The following is a 22,930-nucleotide window of genomic DNA, read 5'->3' as shown; positions in this document are numbered from 1 at the left end:
GGATATTCAGTCCAAGTCTGCGGTAAGATAAAGACACGAAAGTGCTCTCTGTTAATGGACTGTTCAAAGTTTGAAACAGGCTTTAGTATATATCGGATGAAATCATTTTAACCTGCTATACTTAACAATTTCCATTACTGAGGCTGCACTGCCATCTAGTGAGTACAGTATTAAATAAGCAAGCTGTTTAAAAGCTAGGCTTCTCATTTTTGCTGAATTTTCTGCCAAATAAGAAGTATTGGGAGAAAAAAAAGAGGACTAAAATTGCACAGGACTTTGTACATTTTTTTTAAAAAAAGGGGTGTGCCATTGCTCAAACTCAATGAATAAGTTTTTATATATAAAAAACATGTCTGGAAGTGTTCTTAGAACTATGATATGATGCATGGGATAACGAATGTGGGAAATGTTTGGAATGACTGATGTTGAATAATAATTACAATTTTTTAAAGGCACCTATTTCATGAAAAACATGCATTTATTTTACATAGGAAGTAATATTACTTAACTAAAATGTAATAATTGGTCTTCAATCTTTGATCTCATATTTTTTCCTTGTAAGAACCCTGTGAAGTAACAGGTAGGTAGCCGTGTTGGTCTGAGTCAAAACAAAATAAAAAAAATTCCTTCAGTAGCACCTTAAAGACCAACTAAGTTTTTATTTTGGTATGAGCTTTCGTGTGCATGCACACTTCATCAGATACCTTTATCAGATACCTTCATCAGATACCTGTGAAGTAAGTTAGGCTGAGAGAGAAGAAGAAGAAGAAGAAGAGTTTGGATTTGATATCCCGCTTTAACACTACCCGAAGGAGTCTCAAAGCAGCTAACATTCTCCTTTCCCCTCCTCCCCCACAACAGACACCCTGTGCGGTGGGTGGGGCTGAGAGACTTCAGAGAAGTGTGACTAGCCCAAGGTCACCCAGAAGCTGCATGTGGAGGAGCGGAGACACGAACCCGGTTCCCCAGATTACGAGTCTACCGCTCTTAACCACTACACCACACTGTCCCAAGCTCTCTCTGTGAATTTCATGGTGGAGAGAGGTTTTGAACTGTGGTCTCCCAGTTTCCCATATGACACTAAGCCTCTACATCATACTGGTTCTCTGAATGTCATTCAGTTGTGTAATCGGTGAATGGCCTAGGCTCAGGGTCACCAACATTTTTAGACTAGTGGACACATCTCAAATTTTGAGAGACTGCTGGGGGAACCAACCGCAGAATGGATGCCATTGAATCAGCATGATATAACACAAAATTAGAGAGACAAGCATCCTCTGACAACCTTCTGGAATATGATCAGACATACACTTTCGAAATCATGTTATGTTCGTTATAATGGGAATTTGTGATTATGAAGAAATATGTAATGTTGATCTTTTTAATTGAAGTGCATTTAAAACTTAATTACTTTTATAGTGACAATCAGTGCAAATCAAACCCATCAAATTTCTGCTTCTTCCCTGACACCTTTATTTGCTGCTTTTGCAGAGCTTGCTAGTTTATTAGTACTGAATGCCTTATTTCTAGGACTTGCATACAGGCATGACTACAGGGCCGTCTTAAGCACATCCAGCGCTGTGGTGCAAAGACCCCTCCGGCGCCCCTCCCTTTCCCAAAATGTAGAACTCGGGGCCCAACTTGTGGACCACCTCGCAGCCCTGGGAGCCGGTGCCCACAGAGGACGCCGCCGATGTGGTGGCCGCGGCATGGCGGGCCAGACCGCTGGAATCCTGCGCTTGCTTGCGAAGTTCCAAGGTGCCTCCTCCTCCTCCGCTGCCTGACGACAGCTCACTGCCGGTGCTCTCGCTGCTGCCCAGCGGCCCAAGGAGCAGGAGGCAGTTGCCACGCCGCCGCCTTTGCCCCGGGAAGTGGTGGTGGTGGGGCGGAGGGCACTGGTGACATGGAGGAAGCCCCTCAGGATCCACTCCCGACACCGCCGCTCCCTCAGATGACAGCGGCTCGGCGGGCAGCGGCTGAGGGGATTCCCGCGGCCGAGGGAGAGGAGGCGGCGGCAGCAGCAGCAGAGCCATAGGGCTTAGTGGCTCCTTGCACCCCGCCAACCAACTGGCAGTGTGCAGGGAAAGGGGAGGCTGCCGGCAAAGCTGCGCAGCTCCCCCACTTGCTGGGGCGCCCCTGAGAGCACCCTGGCGCAATGAGCCACTAGGCCCTATGGGAAAGACGCCTCTGTGTGACTATGAATAGCAGTGACCATGGTGAGTTGGTAGGTTGAAGGGTGTGGGGTCATTTTGAGCAAATATTGACACATTGGTGCAATCTCTTTCTTTTCACAATCTGTTTCTTTCGTGTTTCATTGTAGCAACTGAAGGATTATCAATTTTCCGTTACTAATAATGGATAACTAGTGGGTAACTAGATATCTGCCTTGTTCAACAAAAGACCTAAGTTCAAGAAGCGTAATTAATATTATCTGCACAGTGTATAGCCTCATGAACTTTGATATTCCATGCAATGCGAACTTTAGACTCTTTCTTCTTGATGGCTAAGAGCACATATACATCAAGAAAGGCACTCAGGCTATCAGGAATAACATGGAGAATGTAGGCCTTGATCTCCCGAGATCCCTTTCAGCTCTGATTCCATGAGTGTGTGTGTGTGTGTGTGTGTGTGTGTGTGTGTGTGTAGGTCCAGCACAGAGGGTCTTCTGGTGGTTCCCTCACTGTGAGAAGTGAGGTTACAGGGAACCAGGCAGAGGGCCTTCTTGGTAGTGGCTCCTGCCCTATGGAATGCTCTTCCATCAGATGTCAAGGAAATAAACAACTACCGGTACCTGACTTTTGGAAGACACCTGGAGGCAACCCTGTATTGGGAATTTTTTAATGTCCAATGTTTTACAATTTTTTATGTATTGCAAGCCACCTAGAGTAGGTGAGGAAACCCAGCCAGATGGGTGGCGTATAAATAAAACAACAACACTTTGCTTAACTGGTTAGGTGAATAGGGCATGTGAAGGCCAGTCCTCTGAGGTATCTGTGACATAGCTGCCAAGTTTTCCCTTTTCTCGCGAGGAAGCCTATTCAGCATAAGGGAAAATCCCTTAAAAAAAGGGATAACTTGGCAGCTATGATCTGTGAGTGATTAGACAACAAGCCATACACTGCAGCAAACTGGCTTACAAGATGGTAGATGAGGAAGTAGATAGATATTCGGGGCTTGATAGAGAGGTGTGTGTGAGTGACCCTCTCTTTGCTTTCCATTGGTTCTATGTTTACAGCTTAGCCCGGTAAAGCACATTTGCAATCCTCTACAGTGCTCAGAAGCCCTATTTGGTCCAGCCCTTTACTCTCCTGAGAGCGCACCCCATGGAGATCAATGAACATCGGCGCAGGCACTGCGGAACAGCCTCAGCCATTGAACACGGCTTGGCCTGGAAGAAGGACCCGTGAATGACGTTTTTGCAAATACGCTCCTCTGCCCAGAAGAGACGCCAACTGCACGGAACTGATTACCAGAAACCAACAAGAGAGACTAGAATCAGGCGCATTCATTCCCGCGCATGCGCGTTAACTGGACTCGAGTTGCCTTTCTTTTTATTTTTTTTAAGGTCAAGAAAAATCTGGGTCGCTCTACGTCGCTGTCCTGTACGTAAGCACGCGTGTGTGCCCCACACCCTTTATTTCGCGCCTGCGCGGTACCGGTTTCCTCTGACGAAGCTCTTCGGTACAGCGGTACCCGCTGTCAGGTTATGGGCGGAGTGCGCATGCGTGGTGGCCCGGCGGCAGACGCGGCAGCAGCAGCAGCAACCGCCTTGGCCGAGTCTCTTTGCCACGTACGGCAGCGGCGGCAGCAGTGAGTGAGGAGGCGGAGAGCGGGTGGGGGTACAGGGTCGTGGGGCTGGCTGGCGCCGCGGCCTCCACTTTGTGGAAGAAACGGAGCGCGTGGGGTGGGGGAGCCGGTGTGCCGGTTTGAATGGGAGAGGCCGAGCCGCTGCCCACCGGGGAAGGAGCGGGTAGGACCGGTCGGGGGGGTGGGCTCAGGGCGCCTGGATGAGGCCTAGGCCGCGCCCTTCCACATCCACTCGAAACAGGGGAAGGCCACGCACTGGCTCAGCTGTTGCCACATCAACCTCAACCCATCGGCCTTGAGTCTTGTTTCTTGCTCGCCTCTCCTTCCCCACATAATTCCTTTTCTAGTTTGGGGGAGCTGCTTTAGCCTACTGCAGCAAACAACAGGGCCAAAGCAGTGTAGATTTAATTGTGTTGTAACGAGCTTTCGTTGGGCCACACACACACACACACACGGAAAAGATGCACTTCCCATTTGTGAGAAAAAGTTCCTTAGCTGCCTCCACCCTACCAGGGCTGGAGAGCCTAAAATGGGAAGAGGTCGATTTGGGGTTTCTGATTCTTTGTCACTGAGGAAGGCTCTGCAGAATACACAGTTCCCTTTATTTAAATGCTTCATCTTCTTTGTAAACCTTCGAAGTTTGTTTGTTTGTTTTTTCCTCAAGTGGCCTCTTCTTACTTGGAGTCTTTTGAGTTGTTTATCCAAGGTCATGCCAAGAGGCCCAACAGGACAGTTGTCGTTATATTTGTCTTGCTGGACTCTTTAATTCTTCTACACCTTCTACTCTAATTTGTAGATTTAGAAGACGTGGAAATGTTCACAGTTCAGAATCTCAAAAGTTGAAGCACCGTGCATTTCGTTCATGCAAAGAAATTGTTATTAGCCCAGCGATGCAGCTTTAAAAAGTGCTCAGAGCTGCTGTCAGTATTTAGTTACTTGACATTCTGAGCCAGCTGGGGCATGAGCCAGCAACTCTTCCTGTCATTGCTTTTTTGTCTTGTTTACTCCTTCAGAGAAGTTGGGGGGGGGGTGATCAGGGCAAGTCATTGGGGTTGAAGAGATCTGTCATGGCTGATAGGAGAGTGGTAGAAGAAAATCCTGTTCTTGCAAAACAGTTGCATTCATAAGCACACATACTTGGAGAAATTTGTGGCAAGAGACTTTTATTTTGTTTCTTTTACAGAATTAAGCTTTAATACTGTCCCAAGTATTAGCTTTGGTTCTATGGTAGCAATAGTTGCTTCTACTGTATAGTATAAATATACTAGAAACCCATTACAATATACAACCAGTCATTTAATATTTGTGCAGTACAATTTATACATGTCTATCAGAAGTAAGCCTTGTTGAGCTCAATAGGACATGCTTCTAGATAAGATGATACAGGATTGAAACCTTAACTATAGAGACATAATTGAGTTGCCTGCTTCTAAAGAAAATTTTTGCCATTGAAATTTCATAAACTGATACATAGCCAGCACTAGAAGCTCAGTTACCAAGATAGTTGGCAGTCTCTTGTGATTACAAAGTTAATGATCCTTAAAGGAATTACTTTTCTCAAATATCCTCTACACTAATTTAATCTACTGCAACTAAAGTGCCAGTTTTTATTGTACCTTTAACAGCTAACAGGTTTACTTAATATAAACTTTCACAAATTGAAGCCCACTTTTATCAGATGCATCTGAAATGGTATTTGTATTTAGGGATCTAAATACCAAAGGGTATTTAGGGAGTCATCTGCCAGGGATTCCTGCATTGAAGGGAGTTGGAGTAATGACCCCTTGAATCCCTTCCAACTACAATTTTATGTTAGGTGGGTTACAAACAGAAATATAAATCACAATAATATAAATTAAATATAATTAGTCTTTTTAACGTATATCACAAACTGAAAGTAAAACATGCACACAACAGGAATATTGGAGAGTCTGCATTCAACAGAGGCTTGTGAACAGCTTAGAAATTTTACTACAATAAAGAATACAGTGTTTAAGTTAATAAAGTAACTCATAACAGCATAGCAAAAGCATCTTCATAAGGGTTTGCTGTAAGGAAAATCTGGTGGTTGTAGTAATAAAAGATATTGCCAGCAACAGTTTAGCCACTGGTAGTGAGCTACTAGTGATATGTAGGTGTATCATATCGGTACTTCACAACTGAATTTATTGCTAAATAGATTTGAAGGTCAAATTAAGTCTGATTTCTATAAAGCATAAACTGCCTTGAATACCACACCTGTTTAAAGATTCTGTTCTTACAGCTGTTACAGTGCATTTACTTTTAACAAATTCGTGTTACTTAACTTAAGAAGTGTAGGGTTGTTGTTTTTTATTAAAAGTGGCAATTTTAACATTTAAAATTATAATCTTAATTATCCAATTTGGCTGTATAGGAACTAATGAGTGTCTAGAAATGTCCCAATTATTTTATGGAAACTACAAATTTTGGCTTTAAACCAAAGGAGGACATGCATAATGATATGAAAAAGAGAACCACAGGTCCCAGTGCTGATAAACCTTACAAATAAGCTGATGACACATGCCACTTTAGATTTCACTTTTATCTGGCCTAGACTCTGTAGAATTAGTGCAGCAGAATGTAACAGAATGTAGCAGAATGTGGCTCTGAAAGCATGTCATACAAATGTTTTAACAATTTTAAGTGTACATATTGGGAATTGTATTATTATTCATAGATTCTTAAGCATCCTTCGCCACAAGGTCCTGGGGTGTGTATAAAATGTTACCGTATTCATTTTTAAAAATGCAATTAGATTACTAAAACACATATCAGGTGTCAAAAGCCGGGGTTAATAGGTATGTATTCAGCACATGAATCACATTCTAAGAATTATTTTCCTTCAAGGACATATTTGGATTATTGCATCTACTGTGCTTGCTTGTTTTGGAGCTTTCTGCTGGACACTGCTGGCAGTATCCGGCCAGTGGAACTCTTGCCCATATGATCAGTGGGGCAGAAGGGGGAGTGCTGCACAAATAAATGATGCTTTCTGTGGTGCACAGTGAGAGGCTGGCCTAGCACAGACAGCTGAGCAAAGGCATAAGGAGGGTTTGGATTACTCTGTTACTTGCCTTCTGAATAATAATAATAATAATAATAATAATATAAGAATGAATGTCTATGCTAATTAATGAAAGCCTTTGATGGTGACTGAGACTTAACTAAGTTGCCTTTGTGTTTTAATGCAGATTCCACACACTGCTGCCTATTGTTACATTTTACTAACCACTACTGCATGGCGGGACATCTGACCTCCAGCTGAAAGTAAAAGGGATAATCTGCCCAGCTACTCGATACATTTTACAAGACAGGTACACTTAATATTTGATGAAATAAAGTTATTGATAAAGAAAGTGAATTGTACTGTAAAGTTCACAGTGACAGTGCCTTGTCTGGAAATTCTTAGTACTGTGTTCACTTTTTCATGCTGAAGATGTTAAAACAAGTATGCTCTTTCAAAAAATAACCAATATTATGCTAATTTTTAAGATGAACATTAATTTTTTCTATTACAGCTTTGGATTGTAGGAAAGTTGTACAAAATGGCTACTCACAGGAAGTTGGCATCACCATTACCCCTCATTTCATTCCCCTCTCCAAATGCCTATAGCATTTTTGCAATTGTTAACAGTTTTAAAATCTGTTTTAGGTAGTATACATTATTATATGTGCACTTCTTTCTAGCATCATGCCATTCAGTAATATATTATTTTCCTCCCTAATCTAGTAATATAAAATTGTGCTTTGGCTGGAATGAATCAGTGTAATTGTTTCTCAAGGTATATTAATGTAAATGTATTTCATTTTGAATAGCTGTGTAAGAAGGCCAGAGTTAACCATGAATGGACAACTGGATTTGAGTGGAAAGCTTATAATTAAAGCTCAAATGGGTGATGATATTAGAAGAATTCCCATTCACAATGAGGACATCACCTATGACGAGTTAGTGCTGATGATGCAGAGAGTTTTCAGGGGAAAGCTTCTGAGCAATGATGAAGTTACAATAAAATACAAAGATGAAGGTAGGATTTCTTTGAACTTTTAGTGTTAACTAATAGTACAAAAATCTTTTTGGTGTTCCAATTGTTTTTGTTATGGCACATTTCTCTTCTTTTTCTGACCAGTGTAGAGCTCTGTTCTTGATATGTCAGCACAGTGCTAGTATCCTGCAGGAAGTGTGGTAGGAAACAAAAGTTATGGCAGCATGTCATAGATACTGCTTATTTATATTGTGCATTGCACTGTATAACTCAGTTGCTTACCTCCGTGGTGGTAATGCTGAGTTTAAAAGTCATGCATTCTGTGATGCTGTATCTGTGAGTGATCTCCAACTAAGTTATACATAGAATACAAATGGAAATCAATGGACTTAAGTGTTTCTATTTTCAGTATTGCCCTATGTAATGGGGCAGTTCCATCAACCTAGGAAATTTCAGCCTTTTCTGTGGCTTTAATAATTACCATGGGTTCTCCAGCAAAAACTTAAAAGCAAAGGCACTCCCTCAAGATTTGGAACTAGTCTGGGACAGATGGCCTTGAATAAGCCCAAGAATTAATATTTGTAGAGAGACAAGAGGGAGGCAACTGTGAGACTCGGGGAACCAGTGGTTCTGGGCTTTTATTAGCATAGGAAAGGGTTAGGGCTTTGTTCTACAACTGGATACTGACACCAACAGGAGAAAGTTGGAAATTGACATTGCTGAATCCTGTCAGCAGCCCCAGGGGTCTCTTATACGGTTCTATATTTGAGGCTTGCACCCCTGAACTAAGATGCAAGTGGAGCTGTGACTCTTCAGACGCCTGGCTTGTATCCCAAAGGACATTTGCTATATAATAATTACTGTATTAGGCCTGTATGCACACAATTCCTATAATTCTCAAAAATAATTGTCTTGAACAAGTGCTACTATTCTGATGTTACCTGAAGTAACCTGAAGTAAGGCATTGGGCAAGTCTCGCCTATATCTGCAGTATAATCCAGGGCAGCAACACAAATGTAAAGTGGAAGAGCATGTTGGCATGTATTTCGCAAAGTAGTCTCTGTCTGAACATGCCCAAAGTGTTTCTCTTGCTTTTAGCTTTTCTTGAAATTGCTAGTCATTTTGGGACTGAACAGGACTTTTTGCTCCTGTGGAAATCTGTGTTTTGTTGCTTTGGAATTTACTGGGTGAAATGACTGCCATTAAGATTGAGGTGATATGTTTTCCACTGGTTCTTCTGCATTATGATTTTGGGACTCCCTAGGAACTCAGAAATTAGCAGATGTGCTTATCTACCACAGGGCATTGGGGCATCAGCCAGCAGCTTTCATAATGTAGCACCAAGTACTTACTGTGAAGTGGTCTCTGGACATGTTTTAGAGAACAGATTCTGTGGACATAGTCTTTGCATTACCTCCTTTCATTATTTATATAAGTACTGTAACTGCTATGTAAAGTTGATGTAATGCCAGTGAATATTTTAGAGGAAATTGGAATAGGAGAGGCTAAATAATAATCTGCCAGAAATTGTTCTATGGGTATGTATAGTTTTTTTTTGGGGGGGACCTGCTAACTTTATTATCAAGAGTCATTTTGTCTTTACATATACAATGGTACCTCTGGTTGTGGACACGATCCATTCCGGGGTGTCATGTGCACCCCGAAAAGTCCATAACCAGAGCGGTGCTTTGCGCACGAGCGAAGTGTGATAGAGTGCTTCTGCGCGCGCGGTGAAACCTGGAAGTAAACACTTCCGGGTTTGCCACATTCGCAAGCTGAAAAGAAGCAACATGAGGTATGACTGTATACATTTTTAATTTGTGGAGAGGATGTGTTTACCTCTAACGGATGCTCTTTAATAATGGTCACAGATTATTTGGATAAAATAAGCTGTCGTCATGGACATAGGGCAAACAAAAAATGTCCTGTGTGCACTCCTGTATAATGCAAGTGACATTCTGTAAAGTGATTATTTTTATTAATGTGCATAAGATCTGATTCCTAATTCTCTTTAATTAACAGATGGAGATCTAATAACAATCTTTGATAGCTCAGATCTTTCTTTTGCAATCCAGTGCAGTAGGATACTGAAGTTGACACTGTTTGGTAAGTACTAATGATTTTTGAGTCACATGAAATTCTTGTACTTGGGGGGGGGGCTATTCTTAGCAAACTAGTGCTTTCCCCTTATTATGCATCTTGGTAATAAACTTTCCTTCATGCCCACCCAGCAGTTCAGGCATTTACAGGTGACAAAGGCCACATTGTCCTGGAAAAGGGCATTTATTTATTTATTTGCTAGCTTGGAGTACCTGGAACTTTTAGAAACCAAAAAACATTTTGTTTTATAAATGGATAGTGTAATTTGTCAGTTTGGACCCATCACACCAAAAATGGGTAAAGTTATGCCAAAGTCATGTACGTATTAGTCTGCCATCTTGATTCAAATTGGTTATTGGAGTCCAAGAAAGACCGTTACCACAGGAAACCTTTATGCTGAGTTCAGTGATGTTATATTGAGAGACCGCTAAACCTATGCCAAAAAGTGGGCAAAGTTACCCAAAGTTTTAGTCCGCCATCTTTATTCAATATGGCATCTAGCATTCACATGTTGACGAAGAGCACTGCCCCCACCTCAGGAATCCCCATGCCAAGTTTGGTGACAATATCTTGACAGGTGTCCAAATATATAGCAAATGAACAAATGGATGGGCAGATGAACAAACCATTTCCCAAAATATAGTAAATTTGAGTTCATAGGCACCCTTTACTGTAAGATCTTAAGGTAGGTTTCCACAAAGTGCATTCCATTTTCACAGTTAAGGTTGTTTTCAGTGTATAGCAGGGGTGGCCAACTCCCAAGAGACTGCGATCTACTCACAGAGTTAAAAACTGGCAGTGATCTACCCCCTTTTTAGGAAGGAGGAAGGCCCATTTTGGGGGGTTTCGGGCCAAAGTTGTTGAGTTTTTTCAGGGAGGAGGTAAAATTTTGAGCTTTTTTAGGGGAGCCACAGTTGTTCAGCTTCTTTGGGGGGAGCTAATGATCTACCAGTGATCTACTGCAGATGTCCAGTGATCTACCGGTACTACTATGTACCTGTTGGACATGCCTGGTGTATAGAATTGGCTAGAATAAGGCTATGAAATGCTTTTACTTTAATACTTACAGGAAGGCAATTGAAAATTCTTGTGCCATAAAGACTCATTAGTATAATATTTCTTTTACAGTGAATGGGCAGCCAAGGCCTCTAGAATCTAATCAAGTGAAATACCTCCGTCGAGAGCTGATAGAACTTCGTAACAAAGTGAATCGTTTGCTGGATTGCCTAGAGCCCCCAGGTGAACCAGGACTTTCCACAAGCCTCCCTGAAAATGGTAGGTTGGTGATTGGCACTGCCAAATAATTGCTTGAGCTTCCGCAGTTGTGTGTACATGTATTTCCCATGTAGAACCCTCCACCCCATCCTTTTCCCAACCAGAGTTCTGTTTAATAAAACTGTAATCTTGACAGCTATCTCTCATAAAAAGTATCTGAATACGGATATCTTTTCTATGATCTCTGTTGCGACTTGGGATAAAAATCCTGTGCTAGTATCTTGCTCAATATACACCAAATTTGTTGTGCTAAAGTGTAAAGAAAACGGTATAATTTGTTGAATAAATAAAACTTATGAAAAGTCATCACCTTAATATACAACAAGAACCCCCATTTTAAATAACATAATATTGGTTATTATGGTGTGTTGAGATAGAATACATTCTTCAGTTTACTGCATACATGCTGACCGTACCTCTGGGGAGAAGTTGGGAGTGGTTCTTAGGCATGTCTGGAACATCCTCTGTGTGAAGAGGGAGATGACTGAACCAGAAAATCCTGTGAGTTTTGAATGTGTGTTTAACTACCTCTAATTGGTCAGCTGCCTAGTCAGGTGGTATTTGAAATATTCAAACACATGGCAATCAAGCCCCTGCATGTGTACATTGGACCTTCTTCATATATGAACTTCCAGTTACTTTCTTTGTGAGAGAAACATTTACAGTGGAACCTCGGTTTATGAACACCTCGGTTTACGAATTTTCGGTTTACGAACGCCCCGGACCCATCTGGAACGGATTAATTCACTTTCCATTACTTTCAATGGTTACCCCATGGTGCACAATACAGTGGTACCTCGGTTTAGGAACACAATTGGTTCCGGAAGTCTGTTCATAAACTGAAAAGAACTTTCACATTGAAATTAATGAAAAATGGATTAATCCGCTCCAGATGCATCCGCGGAGTACTCAACCTGAAGCGTACTTAACCCGATGCATGGGTGTAATTGGTTCCGGAAGTCTGTTCATAAACTGAAGCATTCATTAACTGAAGCGAACTTTCCCATTGAAAGTAATGGAAAGGGAATCCGTTCCAGATGGATCCGCGGCGTTCGTAAACTGAAAATTCATAAACTGAGGTGTTCATAAACCGAGGTTCCACTGATGTGAGGTTGCTAAGCAAGCTGTGGTAGTCCTTGAAACAAACTTGGATACTCTATCAACAAGGCCTCTAAAAAGTTATTTTTTGCCTTGCAGATGTTGCAGAGAGTAGGGAAGATAAGCCTGCTACTACTGATTCCACTGTCAAGCCTTCTACTCAAGTTATAGCAGCAAGTATGTCTGCTTTTGATCCATTAAAAAATCAAGATGAAATCAACAAAAATGTCATGTCAGCATTTGGGCTGGCAGATGATCAGGTGTCGGGTAAGAATACATATTTTATTGAAACCCTTGTTGAAGTTTGAACCTTTCAAAATCATCCATGCATCATGAGGATCTTGTAGCATGAACATGAGGGAAATACAAAATTCTTATTTTATTATAGTTAAAAACATTGGTAACAATTAAACGACAATCCTTTTCCAATACCGAAATGACAATTCCCAAGATGTAATTAGATATGGTAGGTGAGCTAACATCTTTTTGGTGTCAGCTGATACTTAGTCTTATGTTCCTACTGTCTCATGAACTTCCCCAAAATGCACAAAAGTCTATAATTTTTTATGCCTTTTATATGTATTCTTCCTGTAAAATGCACACTTCTCAGGGCCTTTCAATGCACCCCCCCCATAAATATCCAATTTTTTTTTGGTGACAAGTAATGCATAATCCTACTGATAGTGGTGTTCCGATCTGCAAGCAAGTTCATGAAGTCGAATACGGTTAGCACCACTGTGAAAAATGGACTTAACAAATTCCTCCCCTATCCTTAGATAAAGCATTTCCCCCCAGACATGTAGCAGCAAATTAGACACATTGATTTCTCTAGCATCATTAATCCATTCCAAGGGCTTTTCTGTGATCTTAATTTGAAGGAAACAATGTATGCGCAGCGTGACATTCCTGCATAGTATACTACCCTTTGCTTCTCTCAGTAGCATAATTCTTGTTTTAGACTATTTTTCTGTCATCTGCAAAAGTGGTTGGATGTATGCTCCAAATTTAGCTTGCACTTCCTGAAGGTTTTGATTTTAATTTTGCACTAGGATCATTAGATGTGGACGACACCAAAGCCCTAGAACCATCATGCCATATGTACACAAAAAACGCTGTTTCTGGATTTTTATGTGCTTGCAACATGAACGCCACGTGGATGGTCAACCTAAACACATACAACCCATGGTTAAATTGTGCTGATTCTTAGTTTAAAGAACTGAGAATAGTCTTTTATGTTGTAAAAGCAAAAGCATTGCCCTTGTGATCACACATAAAAATTTGAAAAGGAATGCAGTGTGTCTGAAAGAGCCAGAAAACAGAAAATACATGTAAGAGGATTTTTTGGTGATACATTAACAATAGTATTTTAGTAATGACTGGATAACTTTTCTATAATACAAAAACAATCTATAATATAAATTGGAAACTCCTGAGACTGTGGTACGTGGCTCATAGGGTGTCACTTTAAGGGATTAAACGTACTCCAAAGCTGTGATCTGGTAATTGACAAGTACTTGTAATTATCACATTAATTATAAATAGGGAAAACTTAGTTGCTACATTGCTATAATGTTTCATAGTGCAGAGTAAGTTGATTGCCCTGTTGCTCAGACTAATAATCACTGTGTGTATTCACTGTAAAAAACAAAGTATTCTCAAGAGAAAATTGGATGTTGAGTTGGTTTCCTTGATGCAAAATTAGCCTTGTGCAAGGCAAATTAAGCATGTTACAGCTGTCCATGTAGACTGTACTTTGAGTGGTGAAAATTGATCTGCCCCAAAGCAGTCAGATGATGAATTCATGCCATAGCTGTTGCATGGTTTGAATTTGCTACATGCTTAGGTCACCCTTGGGTTGCGTGAATTTGGTGCTCTGGCTCTATAAAATATGGATATATTTGGAGGGTTCGTGTCTATATATAAATGATTTCTGAAGATCAACGACAATAATTATCACTTAGTGCTACTATGGCCACATTCATGTCTTACATTTAAAGCACTATGATGCTACCTTAAACAGACATGGCTTCCTTCAAAGTTAACATCTCTACCCAGCCTATAGTATAAAAATGACTAACCTGGAACCTAGATATCCTTTATGTACAGACAACTCACCTTTTGTGCGGGGTTGCATTCTGGGTCATTGTGCATGTCAGTGGTTGTGCACGCAAAATGGTCACCTCCTATACTTGGGGGTTTCCTTGCTGAATAGACTATAATGGTTTTATTAGCAGGGAGGATGCCCTGACATCTAATGAAAGAATGTGGGGACAGGAAGGTGCTGTAGAAGTTTCAGGGAATTGGATTTGATAATTTGTCGTCAATCTGAGCAAATTACCAGAAACAGTGTGTGAGTGTTGAAATTGAAATACTTATTAAATAGTTACTGAATTAATATTTTTAAGTCATCCCAGGCTTCACATCATGGTCTTGTAGCTGCTTCCATATAGATTGTCCTTTTTTTTTTTGCAAAAATATGTTCGTAGTAACAGGGAGGTTTGCTTATTGTGCCTTTGAAATTGACATTTCTGAACATTTTGAATTAAAAAAACCTTCATTTAGATTTCATTAAGCTGAGTATAGCTAGCATTCAAACTGCAAAGCCTTTAAAGCAGGTACATCAGTATAAACCAGCAGTAACTTTGTGGAAAATGACAACAATAATATTAGCCCAGACACACTGAGAAATTGTACAGATGATGTTTTTTTTAAGGAATAAGAGTTTCCCTTGGTAAAGAGGTTTTAAAACACATTGGGAACTTGTTCGGTTATGTTTGTGGTGCTGAAAGAAATTGCCAGATTTTGGAGTATAGTAGATTGTATATTACGCCTTTTAAATATGGAAACATGAAATGGTACACCAAATTTTATTAATGAAAGTCAGAGAGATCACTAGAATTCTGTGTTTGCACTGTTTTCCCCAGGACCCCCCAGTGCCCCTGTAGAGGAGCGTTCCGGAACACCTGATAGCATTGCTTCTTCATCTTCTGCAGCTCATCCACCTGGAGTTCAACCACAGCAGCCACCATATGGAGGAACTCAGCCACAAACTGGTCAGATGGAAGGTGAGCAATACCTGTGCTCCATTATCCTGCAGATGGGGTGTTTACTTGCCCTACCCATCTCTCCTAATACGACGCTGCCTGTGCTCTTTTCTTCTTGAGCTCTACCATTCTCATCTGCGCGTAGATGTCTTGCTCTTTTAAACTACTGTATCCATTGTCAGTTGCTGGCCCTCACTCCATGTGCTCCATCTCTCTACACCCCCAACAATCTCTCAAATGCAGCTGTTTTTCCAGACCTTCATTTCCAACTGAAACCAAGCCTAATTACATTTAGCAGCCCATTCTCACATTCATCACTCACTATGCTTGTATCTTCCCTCCCTTCTGTCAAAATTTAGAGTGTAAGCTCCTTTGAGGCAAGGACTTGTTTTTCGCTACCCTGTCAAAGTGCTGTGTATACTGATAGCACTGCATAAATAACTACTAAAAATAAATAATAACATTGCAGATGATTCCATTAGTTGTTTTAGCATAACGCTCACGAAACAAACAGGTATAAAACAAATTAAGAAGGCCCAGTTCTGATTATGCAACATTTAAAACAGTAGATGGTGCTACAGTGTTTGCAAAGCAAGGCAGTTCTATAAAATGAAAACATAAAGTACATGAAAAGTATTTTGCAGGATTATTGCAGTGGTTTAAAAGGGTTGAAGTGACAGTTCAATATTGTTTAGCAGTACTGTCAAACAGCTAATTTTTGTATTGGAAACATCTGTTCTGTCCAGTTATTAATACTCCAGAAAACTTAAAACCTTCCCTTGGACAGTATAGAAACTGACTTTGCAGGGCAGTGTTAACATTCCTCATGCTAGGTTCTGTGCAACTATAAAATGAATGTTTGCCTAAAAAAACCTGCATTCTATATTGTAGATTAAAATAATTATATTTGGGTGCTATCAAATGAATAGTTCTGTTGGTGCAAGGATTGCTGTCTGTGCAGCACAACTTCCCCTCCCTCTCCTCTTGCCCCATTTGTGCACCCCTATACCCTCCCAAAATCTGCTCTAGAGAGTTGTGGGAACCAACTTTTTGAACGGTTGATTTACTTGGTGTTTAATTTTTATTCTTAATTATGATTTTAATGGTGTTTAATGCCCTGAGATTCTTGAGTGAAGGACGGACTTCAAATACCTCAAATACATTTTTAATTCTTTTGCTTTTAACTTTTTAAATGAATTTTACTGGTATGTTTTTATATTCTTGAAAACCACTATGATATATTTTTATGATAGTGGTATATAAATATTTCTATAAATAAATAAAGTACATACACACATACAAAGAAGCCGTCAACGCTTAAGCCTTCCCAAAGACCTGACTGTTGCTAGCCAATAACCTCTTTCAAATCATGTTTGGATAATATGAGTTTTTTAATATAAAATAAAAGAAAGGGAGTTGGAGGGGGCTTCACTTTTTGTTACACCAGATAAACAGTTTTCTTCAGGAAAACATGTTTAGTTAGATTCAGTAGCTCCTCAGTTTTTAAAAATATATGGTTTAACCTTAAGAAAATAATATTTGAGGCAGGTAAGGCTGAGCTGCTAATATTTCTTAAATTTCTTAAAGCTTTTAATTTAAATTGGTAGGCCAGATATATCCACAATATCCACAACAAGCTGGATACCCTGCTCAGCAGCCTCAGCCTCAGCCACAGTATGGTATGCAGTATCCAGGTAAGCAGGTGGAAGGTACCTCAAAATTTTTGTATATAGTACAAAATGTGTTCACTTAACTATATCCTGAAATGCATGCTCTCTAATTCTGTTCTGAAATCAAACTAATTTTTTGTAAACTTCAGTATTTTCTGCGAAATACCACTACGCAAGGGACCTTAAGACTTCACTCAGCAACTATCTTCTTGGGTGCAATTCAGTTGGAGAAGCATGAAACCTTTGTGCGTGTGAGAAAGTAGCGGATCTTGGACAGCATCTGAATAATGCAACCATGGGGGCAGGGCAGATTTGTCTTTTCCAAGTGGTTGCATCGTCCACATAACTATTACCGTTTTGATACAGGCCCCAGATAATGTGGGATAGCCTTACCAAAAGGTAGCTCCTAAATAGTTGTTTCTAAGTATGAAGGGCATCTCAGTGGCCATAAATATACTACAGAGGTTATTGGAGGAATAGCATTCAATCCTACTTGTTCTTGCTAAGAGGTTGTGCCCCCAAAGGTTTACTGAAGATGATCCAGTTAGAATGCACTGTTTTGGAGCTGGTGGGTGGTGGATTTTTTTTTACGTTAACATGTGGAGCATCAAAATAAAAGGCCTGCATGAGGTTTTTCTTGCTTCCCCATTCTCCCCTGATTGGCCTCCAGAAAGCATCTGGAACTCTTCAGCTGAAGTGAAATTAGTCAAATAGTCCCTTAAAATGCTCAATAAATTGGGAGAGGTTGTGAAAACAGTGCTTTTTTTCTTTTGAAGAAAACTCAGATCTGGTGTTTACATTTGCCTCAAACATTGACCCATTGAAGTCATTACTATAAGCTGCTATGAAGATGATATCTGTACCAGGGCAATTTTTGAGGCCCAATTACCTGTGAATACCACAGAGTTGCTACTCAGTCAAGTGATTACAGGCAAAGTTAACTATTTCCTGAGGTAGAAGTTTCTGAGTTTGGTGTTGTTGCAGTGAAGCCGTTCCCTTTTTATTTGGCTGTCGTGTATGCTCTTTCTAATATGAGACAGTTTCTTATACATTGATACTAGGTAGTAGGATTTGTTTCTCATGATCATCGCCACGTGTCAGTTTTAGTAGCACTAGACTGAGCTATCTGAAGCACACCTAAGCTTGGTAGTGCTCTTGTTATAAAAAGTTTGTTTCATAGTAAATTTGAGCCCAAATTCCAGGTGAGTTCAAAATTTACTCTACTGTATTCTCTGATCCTTGCTTTCTCTGTTCAGGGTCTTGCCTTTTTAATAATTGTTATGTATCTGGTGTTTAATGCTAACAGGATTCCAGTCAATGGAGATGTTTCATTGCAAGTAGTTTCAGGTGTGTTTCATGCCAGAAATAAATGGAGTATCAGTCTTTGTACCAGCTTGTTATTTTACATTTGCAGTCTGAAATTCTTTTCAGTCAGACTGATAGTGAAGCACAAGCGTTAAAAGCACCTAAACTGTTGCCAGGAACTACTTTCGAGACTAGTGTCTGGAGGAATTTTTGTGTGTGCAGAACTAAATATGTTCATAGCTTGATTAGTAAAATGGGACAGCACTGAATATATTTGCAATTTAAAGAAAGTTTTTAAAACATATTGGAAATAATTGCCTAAATTATTGTTGGATTAAAATGGGAGTTTTAACCCAACAACGATTTAGGCAATTATTTCCAATATGTTTTGGCCATGATGGTTGGGATTTGTGGGAAGTAGAGACTTACAACATCTAGAGGGCTACAGGTTGTCCACTCCTGCTTTAGAGCAGCACTATTGGAGAATTTTGCTCCACTTTTGTGCACTGGAGTTGGCTAGTATTGTATCCAGGCTGGGTTTTTTTTTTTTACATGAAAAAATGCAATTCATGTTTTACTCCCCACCCCCTGTTGTTTTTCATGTATGTTTTTTAGCTTTTGTCTGGAATGTCTGTATTTTTAAGAATGCATTACAAAATGAACTGTTGTGTTTCTTTAACTTACGGTATCTGTATTGCTGTTTGGCTCTTCCAGCAGGCTACAGCCAGCAGACTGCTCCTCAACAAGCACAGCAGTTCCAAGCATATAGCCAGCAGCCGTCACAGGCTCCAGCTCCTGGGTTTCCTGGCCAGCCTCAACCTCAGCAGCTGCCAGCTCAGCCTCCCCAGCAGTATCAGGCAGGCACCTTTCCTGCACAGAACTACACAACACAAGCTTCACAGTCGGCCAGCTATAATGTGACCCCAGCTTCACAACCTGGAATGGCTCCCAGCCAGCAAGGTGCTTATCAGCCAAGACCAGGCTTCACTCCACCGCCTGGAACTACTATGACACCCCCTCCAAGTGGCCCGAATCCATATGCACGCAATCGCCCTCCTTTTGGCCAGGGTTACACCCAGCCAGGTCCTGGCTATCGATAAGGAAGCTGTGCTGTTGACGGGCCCCAAGTAAGTCCAAGCTGTTGCCGTTGCTATTCCATCCATACAGACTCCAAGGTTCTTTAACTAAAAAATGGAAACTAATGAAAGGCAGAATATTCTATGGTATCACTGTTGCTGTATTATTTGCTGGGATAAATGACCAAATGAATCTTGTTTTCTGCTTTAAATTGTATTGGCTTTCTAGTTTAATATTGGAAACACTACCTAAATGTTTGTAAAGTAATGACATTCTGACTTGCCATATTAAACTACTAGGTGAAAAATCTAGCTGAAATCTGGCTTGTTTTTACTAATAAAATGCTGTACTAAATTAGATCCACTTGTTAAAACTAGGTATGTTTAAATTGTAACATGCACACTGAAATTGAATAAAATATTCAAACCATTCTTTTTTGTTCAATTGCTGGGCATTGTGTTTTTACTACATCCATTGAAATATCTGCAGCTATAGTAAAGAACCCCCACCCCCAATCAGGAATGCTTCAACCAATATAATTCCCCAGCATTTCCTGGGGGGGGGGGCGCTGCAGAAGACCTTGGATGCTGGCAAATTGTTACCAGCAAGTGTAGGTAATAATTAACTAGGTAAAATGATAGTCACTGTGTAAGGCATCGTACCTGTGTCCTAGGTGTAGTGACTGCTAATCCCTATAGTGGCCTGAGGCACTGCCTGTGCACTTACCTGCGCATGTGCACTAGAATAGGAAGGATCGATGTCCGCTTCATGGTATTCACAGCTATTGAATCACATGCACCATGTCCTTTTCACCATCCAAGGGAATCTTGGAAATAGCTGTTTACTGACTTAAGAACAAATAATGGTTGTCTCAAAATGGATTCACAAACTTAATGTGACAGTGAACGTTCTGTGAAGTACTCATGTGACAGGCTTATTATAGTGCATGGGAACCATAACCTGTTAAGAGCATATATTGAAACACACTGGGTTATAGCCAGCTAAATTCTACTCAGAGCAGACTCATTGAAATCAACAGACCTAAGTTATGCCCATTAATTTCATGATTAATGTTGGAGACAACCCATTCACATTTAGTTCTGTGGAATGAAGCAATTGAACTATTAGAGGTTACATTTTCAAAAGCCCCCATATATGCTAAATTTCATGAAGTAATGTGATTTAACTATTTCAACCAATAATAGACTTAAGGTACCAAGCTATTACAACTGTATGAACCAATAGCTCCTTGTGATACTGCAAAACCATTTCGATTTACAGTATATATGTGCAGCACCATCTTTCAAGCTGCCACAAATGCACAACTTGCTAAGGTTGCATGTGCATGTCCTGTACGGGAGCACAATGTGTCACACAATGCTTCCATGTAAAACAAACCCAGCACATTCATTTAGGCAGCCACATGCGGCTATGGAGCCTCTCGGCTAAGCTATATTGAGGGAGATGCTCTATTTCACATTGTTTACAAAACCTTAGTTAAGGAAGGATGTGGCACACACTGATTTTTCTGTCAATCTGATGTACTGAAACAGGACACTGCCACCTCCCCCAAGCTATCTGATAATTTCAGTTATAATTTCAGAATTGCAACTAAAGGTTACTGGAAAGTCTTTGAAGCGGCTCTCGAGAATTTAGGATTGTTTTCAGAATTTTTCAGTTTTGTGTCTGCTGAATATACCAATGGATCAAATACTACTTATGATTTAAAATACTTTATTAAGAGTACAGTGTACCGGCAATGTACTTAAACGTTTTTTTTATTATAAACAACCAATCCAATATTCCTTGTGTTCTTTTTTAATACATTGAATAAACACCTTTAAAAACCTACATCTCTTTATATATATAAAATGTTTAAATGCTTAAGCAATACAAATATATCACTTTGTGTAGAGGGGAAGCACAGAGCCATTAAAAAAAACAGCTTTCATTTTTCCATTCTACAAAGATCACATTACTGTTTCAACTGTATATAAAGATTTTTGTATGCTTCAGCCATAATATATTCTACATGGTATTTGACTGAAGTCTGCATTCATCTTTACTCAACACAGTTAAAACCTAATAATCACACTAGCTTCTTAAGGGTACATTTAAACCTGATTATTTTTTATTTTATGTCTGTTGATTTTTTTTGAGAGCATTTTATAAATTATGAATATTGCATACATGTTGGGAAGGCAGGTTTCCCCGGAAGCAGTGAATGATTGTCTGCTTTGTACTGTACAGTAAAGGAAAACACTGTGCTTAAAATACATGCCCTTGGTAAGTATTAGAGCACACAATATTTTGAGATGCAGCATCCTGTTTTGCTTCATTATAATGATAGTGATCACAGGGTTAAGGTTTGTACAGATCATCTCCCTGTTGTTTGCTGTAGCAACAGATTTTACCTTTAGGTGGCTGCATTCTATCTTTCGAGCAGAGCTGAAATCAGTCCACTATAGAGAGGCAAAAATCTGCAGAGACATAGCTTCCAGTTACTCCAAAAGCACCATAGAAGCATGTGTATACAGTCCCTTCAATAGTCAGCTCCATCTATGCAAGACAGGTGTCTTGAGCAGGCCTTACAAGCAAGTTGTAACCTGCTTTCGCCAAATCAAAGTCCTGCTGGACATACAGAATTAAAACCAAGAGAGAATAAAACCTACCTTTAGGTGAGTTCTCCACAAAATGATACAGGCATCCAATCTACCTCAGGCTAACTGGTGAGTGTTTTGCCACACTTTCAAATGGCAGAACGATTATTGACATGGGCTCAGTCAAAGGGTTCTCTGGCATATGGCTGCCATGTTTAAAAACACAGGCTATCTGAGTATAGAGCTGTATAGAGAGCATCATTAGCTTTCCAGAGTGTTCAGAGAACTGTATATTTGCAGCCTGGGCATATAAAGTAGCAGAAAAGCTAACCTGACAGAATAACTTAAATGAGTTGAAAAATAAATCAGAACACGTACTTCGGCAGTATGCATCAATAAAATTCAGAATACATACTTTTCCATAAAGGTGCCTTAAACAATGATAAATAATAAACTACATCTTTCAAAATATGTAGAAGGCACCAGAAGAGACTTAAGAGGGAGCCAGCTTCCCAAGTATTTTATGACATGTTCCAAGTTCCTACAACAGATCCATAAATCTGGACAACTATAATTAAGCAGCCAATGCTATCAAACAGTTAACACAGTACTGTTAGTTTTCAGAATGAACAATACTACACCACAACACATTTCCATCTCTCAGCTTGCCTGGGTTAGCCATAGCTGGATTGCAACCATTTGGTATCATCCTTTGCTCTGCCATTTGTCTTATCTCTTGCTCTACCATTTTCCAGGTATTGTTGCTCCACACTCATACCAGTGGACGTAGTTAGTACGCGTCTCCGCACCTATTTTCCCAAACTTGACAGGCTCCTGCCGCACTGCTCTAAAAAAGCCTGGTAAAACAAAAGGAGGGAAAGCAGAAGCTAAACACAGAAATGCTGGTTCTGGTATTAACATTTGCCTAGGCGTACACCTTTTAAAGTGCA

At 40.2% G+C, this 22,930-nt stretch overlaps 2 protein-coding genes across 43 annotated transcripts in view; one reads left to right on the top strand and one right to left on the bottom strand.

Moving 5' to 3' along the window:
• The first annotated feature begins 3,691 nt into the window (after positions 1-3,691).
• Positions 3,692-19,811, top strand: TFG (trafficking from ER to golgi regulator). Of its 5 annotated transcripts, none has more exons than XM_088668173.1 (9): positions 3,726-3,970; positions 7,020-7,142; positions 7,645-7,853; positions 9,834-9,917; positions 11,040-11,186; positions 12,384-12,461; positions 15,209-15,349; positions 16,936-17,022; positions 19,021-19,811. In XM_088668173.1, the coding sequence occupies exons 3-9, from the start codon at positions 7,670-7,672 to the stop codon at positions 19,401-19,403; spliced, it is 1,104 nt and encodes a 367-aa protein (XP_088524299.1). In that variant the 5' UTR covers positions 3,726-3,970; positions 7,020-7,142; positions 7,645-7,669; the 3' UTR covers positions 19,404-19,811. The 5 variants fall into 5 exon arrangements, with proteins under 5 accessions (XP_088524300.1, XP_088524299.1, XP_088524298.1 ...); XM_088668172.1 differs by having other exon boundaries at positions 19,018-19,811; XM_088668171.1 differs by having other exon boundaries at positions 12,384-12,551.
• ABI3BP (ABI family member 3 binding protein) overlaps positions 19,548-22,930 on the bottom strand; it is a 137,589-nt gene continuing 134,206 nt past the window's right edge. For all 38 annotated transcript variants that reach the window (XM_088668137.1, XM_060273724.2, XM_088668152.1 and 35 more), the window contains one exon: positions 19,548-22,837. In XM_088668137.1, the coding sequence (XP_088524263.1) occupies positions 22,722-22,837 (116 nt within the window). In that variant the 3' untranslated portion in view covers positions 19,548-22,721. The remainder of the gene's footprint in view (positions 22,838-22,930) is intronic.

The sequence above is a fragment of the Zootoca vivipara genome, chromosome 4, assembly GCF_965207765.1.
Source record: "Zootoca vivipara chromosome 4, rZooViv2.hap1.1, whole genome shotgun sequence".
NCBI lineage: Eukaryota > Metazoa > Chordata > Lepidosauria > Squamata > Lacertidae > Zootoca > Zootoca vivipara.
This window is presented reverse-complemented; position numbering and strand designations above follow the sequence as displayed.